The 4,261-nt window shown below is 47.8% G+C and overlaps 1 protein-coding gene and 1 pseudogene across 3 annotated transcripts in view; one reads left to right on the top strand and one right to left on the bottom strand.

The window, feature by feature from the left end:
- Positions 1-2,253, bottom strand: part of COMMD2 (COMM domain containing 2) — a 5,368-nt gene extending 3,115 nt beyond the window's left edge. For both annotated transcript variants that reach the window (XM_008063036.2, XM_008063031.1), the window contains exons 1-2: positions 2,138-2,253; positions 1,972-2,049 (exon numbers count right to left, since the gene is read on the bottom strand). In XM_008063036.2, the coding sequence (XP_008061227.1) occupies positions 1,972-2,049; positions 2,138-2,204 (145 nt within the window). In that variant the 5' untranslated portion in view covers positions 2,205-2,253. The remainder of the gene's footprint in view (positions 1-1,971; positions 2,050-2,137) is intronic.
- Positions 2,254-3,887: 1,634 nt separating this feature from the next.
- LOC110596038 overlaps positions 3,888-4,261 on the top strand; it is an 886-nt pseudogene continuing 512 nt past the window's right edge. Inside the window, exon 1 of the transcript XR_002482220.1 lies at positions 3,888-4,171. The product of XR_002482220.1 is annotated as a ferritin light chain-like (transcript). The remainder of the gene's footprint in view (positions 4,172-4,261) is intronic.

The following is a 4,261-nucleotide window of genomic DNA, read 5'->3' as shown; positions in this document are numbered from 1 at the left end:
TCACCTCATCCTCCCAAAGTGCTGGGATTATAGGCATGAGCCACCGCACCTGGCTTACGCAATATTTTCAAACACTGCAGTGAAAAAATAAGCTGGCTGGGTGCGGTGACTCAAGTCTGTAATCCCAGCACTTTGGCAGACCAAGGTGGAAGGACTGCTTGAGCCAGGAGTTCAAGAACAGCTTGGGTAACATATCGAGACCCCGTTGCTACAAAAAATAAAAAAAATTAACTGGGCATGGTGGGCATGCCTATAGTCCCAGTTACTCCAGAGGCTGAGGTGGAAGCACTGCCTGAGCCCAGGAGGTTGAGGCTTCAGTGAGCTGTGATGATGCCACTGCACTCTAGCTAGCCTGGCTGGCAGAGTGAGACCTTGACCCAAAAGAAAAAAGAAAGAAAGATAAATAAGGTGGCAAGAGGCTCCTGTTCTTTCTTACTCCACTCCCAGGCAGATGCCCTCAGTATTTCACCATGTAATCTGCTTAACAAAATGCAGACTGTGGAGACTAGTTATAGGTGCATAGCCCTTCTCTTGAATGTAGCCCTTCAAGTCTGGCAGAAGAGGAACTCCACAGGGATTGACTTAATCCCTGAGACTTCTCATCTGGGGGAAAACAATAACACTTCAGCAAAGGCAAATGTGTAAACAACTAATGACAACCCATAAATGTCTAAACAATTAATGATAACATTTGCATGATGTTTACAGCTGACCTAGCTATTCCACAGGCCATGGTAGATTTATTAATATACCTTTCAGTATTTCTGAAAATCAGGTGGTATTATGTCCATTTTACACATGAGAAAACTGACTTAACAGAAGTTTTAAAAATCTCATAGCTAAGTAAGGCCCGAGACGGATTTGCACCTGGACTGAAGAGCTCTGCTGGTTTTGTACATCTACAGTAGTAACAAGACCCTAAGAGCCAATAATCCCTTCCTCTCCCAGGTGACAAAAACCGCTTGTAGTTTCCCCAGCAGCCTGCAGGGCCGCGCCCCCCACAAAAGTATACATTTTTAAGAAAAGAAAAAACAGGGCTCGGTGGCTCAGCCTGTAATCCCGTGCCTTTGGGAGGCTGAGGTGAGTGGATTGCCTGAGCCTGAGGGTTCGAGACCCGCCTGGGCAAACTGGCAAGACCTTATCTCTACAACAAATCAAAAATTAGCCGGGTGTGGTAGCGTGCACCTGTAGTTCCAGCTACTTGGAAGGCTGAGGCAGAAGGATCGCTGGAGCCCAACAGGTCGAGGCTGCAGTGACCCCGGCCACTGCACTCCAGTCTGGGCGACAGAGTGAAACTCCAACTCAAAAAAAAAAGAAAAGCTAGTAAAATTATTATTATTTGAGTCGAGAGTCTCATTCTGTTGCCCAGGCTGGAGTGCAGAGGCATGCTCGTGGCCACTGCAGCCTTAATCTGCTGAGCTCAGGTGATCATTCTGCCTCAGCCTTCCAAGTAGCTGGAACTACAGGCGTGGGCCACCATGCCTGGCTAATTTTATGATTTTTATTGTAGAGATAAGGTGTCGCCATGTTGCTCAGGCTGGTCTCAAACCCCTGAGCTCTCTTTCGCGTCTGCCTCTCAAAGTGCTGGGATTACAGGCGTGAGACAGCGTGCCCGGCTAACTATTAAGATTGTAATACTAAAGATATACTGATAACAAGAGATAAACACAAGTCACGCTTGACTTCTGCAATTACAAGAGGTGCTCAAAGTGGTTACTATCAGCGTCCAAACACTTCTGCTTATGGCGAACTTCTCTTAAAATGTGTATACTTTTTTGGGTTTTGGCACCCCAAATATATCTATATATCGATATCTATGTATATAGTTATAGATATATAGTAGAGATGTGGTCTTGCTATGTTCTCCAGGCTGGTCTTGAACTCCTGGCCTCAAGCAATCCTCCCGCCTCGGCCTCCCAAAGTGCTGGGATTACAGGTGCGAGCCACCACGCCCAGCCCGCCCCTTCTTACTGGCGGCGCCCTCGTAGATCTTGGGGTTCGAGCCGCGCCTCAGGAACTCCACCGCAATCCGCCCAAACTCGGCGACCACTGCAAGGAAAGTGAGAAGGCTGAGAGCGCCGGGCGCTCCCTTTGGCCCCCTTCCCAGCCCGCAGAACACCGCCCCGCGACCCCTGACCCGCACTGTCCACTTGCGGCAGGAAAGCCAGATGTTCCTTGTGCTCCTCGGACAAATCCAGCAGCATCTTCGCTGCGCGGCGAGTCCACCGGGAGGCGCTGACCCCGCCCTCGCCACTTCCGGCGCCCGTGTCCAGGCGCCTACAGTCTCCGGCGCGGCCGCGAGCGGAGCTTTGAGTTCCGGCCTGTAGACATTCTGCACTCGAACGCCCCCTGCGGCGAACGCCGAGGTCGGACGATTCTTCCATCTCTAAGTCATCCCGCAAAGGTGTCGTGAGTGCTTGCGGGTGCACGGTTCCTGGCTCTATAGAAGAAAAGCTGCTTAAAATCCGACATGCCCTCTCGTGGAACACACATTAATAACATCAATAGCTAACATTTGTTAGCACTGTGTCAGGAACTGTTCTTAGATTTTAATTCATTTAGCGTTCACAAGAACCCAGTGCGGTAGGTTCCATTATTATTTCCATCAGAAATAAGGAAACTTAGAGACAAGAGAAGCAACTGAAGCGTTTACAGGCCTAATAGTTTGCAGAGAACTTTTGCAGGGGTTGAGACAACTCTTTCCATACTCTGAATCTCCTGAACAGGACTGTGAAAATTGGAAGTGTTTTTCAGCTCACTTCTCTGTGTCTGTCTGGTCCTTCACGTCTGACTGTAATTGTTTGTTTCTTCCACTTGGGCATAGGGAGACAGATTCTTGAACTTGTTAGTTAGGTCTTGAAGTAGCATTTGTGGAGAGAGCAGTTTTTACTTAGACTGTAAATTGTAGATCAGTAAAAATAGCATAATTCCTTCAAGTTACTTTTATTCATACATTATTGAGAAAATGTCCATTATTAAAGAATAATTTTCAGGAAAGGTAAAGTCATGATTCTTCTACAAATATATAATGACCGCGTGTCAAAATTGTATTGAACTCATTAGTTAATGAAGGAATTCGTGAGATTACAGTAAAAACCAGTTTCAACAGATTCAAGAGAGATATTCAAGAACGGTACGTGTATAAGAAGGAATGCTGAAACGAATTTACAGATAGATACACTAGTATGCCAGTATGCAATCGCTTTCTTCTCTGTGAGCTCAGGGACTGAAATGGTAACAGGGAGGTGTAGGTGAAAATAGAAAGTAGCACAATGAGATGTCCAAAGACCCGGTGAAGAAACCAAGTTAGCCAGGTGTGGTGGTTTAAGTCTGTAATCCCAGCACTTTGGTAGGCAGAGGGGAGAGGATTGCCTGAGCTCAGGGGTTCAACACCAGCCTGGGCAACTTGGTGAGACCTCGTCTCTACAATAAATCAAAAAATAAGACGGGCGTGGTGGCCCAGCTATTTGACAGGCTGAAGTGGAAGGATCGCCGGAGCTCAGCAGGTCGAGGCTGCGGTGACCATGAGTGTGCCACTGCACTCCAGCCTGGGCGACAGGGTGAGACTCCACTCAAAAAAAAAAAGAAAAGAAAAAAGAAACTAAGTTATAGCCAGGGAAAACCAGCCTGGGAGTTAAATTCTCCAGGGTAATTTATAGAGTGACTTTTATTACTAAAGGCCACGTGGTTGCTTAGAGAAAATTACCTGAGTGAAAAATCAAAAGTCTAGATTCCAGATCTAGACTTTTACACTGCCTGTATAGCCTCTAACAAGTTGTTTTTACATAGAAGTTTAGTCTATTCATCTATAAAATGGCTATTTTCATGATGATTGCGCTTCTGTGCCATGCAGGGCTGTGAGAATGTTCAGATGAGGCAGCGTTCGGCGGTTGCGCGGATCTGTCTCTTGCTTCAACAGTGTTTGGACGGAACAGGCCCGGGGACTCCCTGTCTTCCAGCCTCCCACTGCCCTCCGATCTCCTCTCCACTTGCAATCTCCGAGACCACCTTCTCGGCCACCTCCTGTTTCTGGGACCAGCGACCACCGTTTCTGCGGTTAGCTCCTTCTTGCCCACCATGAGCTCCCAGGTTCGCCAGAATTATTCCACCGAGGTGGAGGCAGCCGTCCACCGCCTGGTCAGTTTGCATCTGCGGGCCTCTTACACCTACCTCTCTCTGGCCTTCTTTTTAAATTTTTTTTTTGAGTTGGAGTCTCACTCTGTCACCCAGACTGGAGTGCAGTGGCCGCTCCCGGCCACCG

The sequence above is a fragment of the Carlito syrichta genome, unplaced genomic scaffold (genome assembly GCF_000164805.1).
Source record: "Carlito syrichta isolate Samal-C Ts95f unplaced genomic scaffold, Tarsius_syrichta-2.0.1 Scaffold97889, whole genome shotgun sequence".
NCBI classification, from domain to species: domain Eukaryota; kingdom Metazoa; phylum Chordata; class Mammalia; order Primates; family Tarsiidae; genus Carlito; species Carlito syrichta.
The sequence above is the reverse complement of the archived record's forward strand: the minus strand, read 5'-3'. Positions and strand labels throughout refer to the sequence as shown.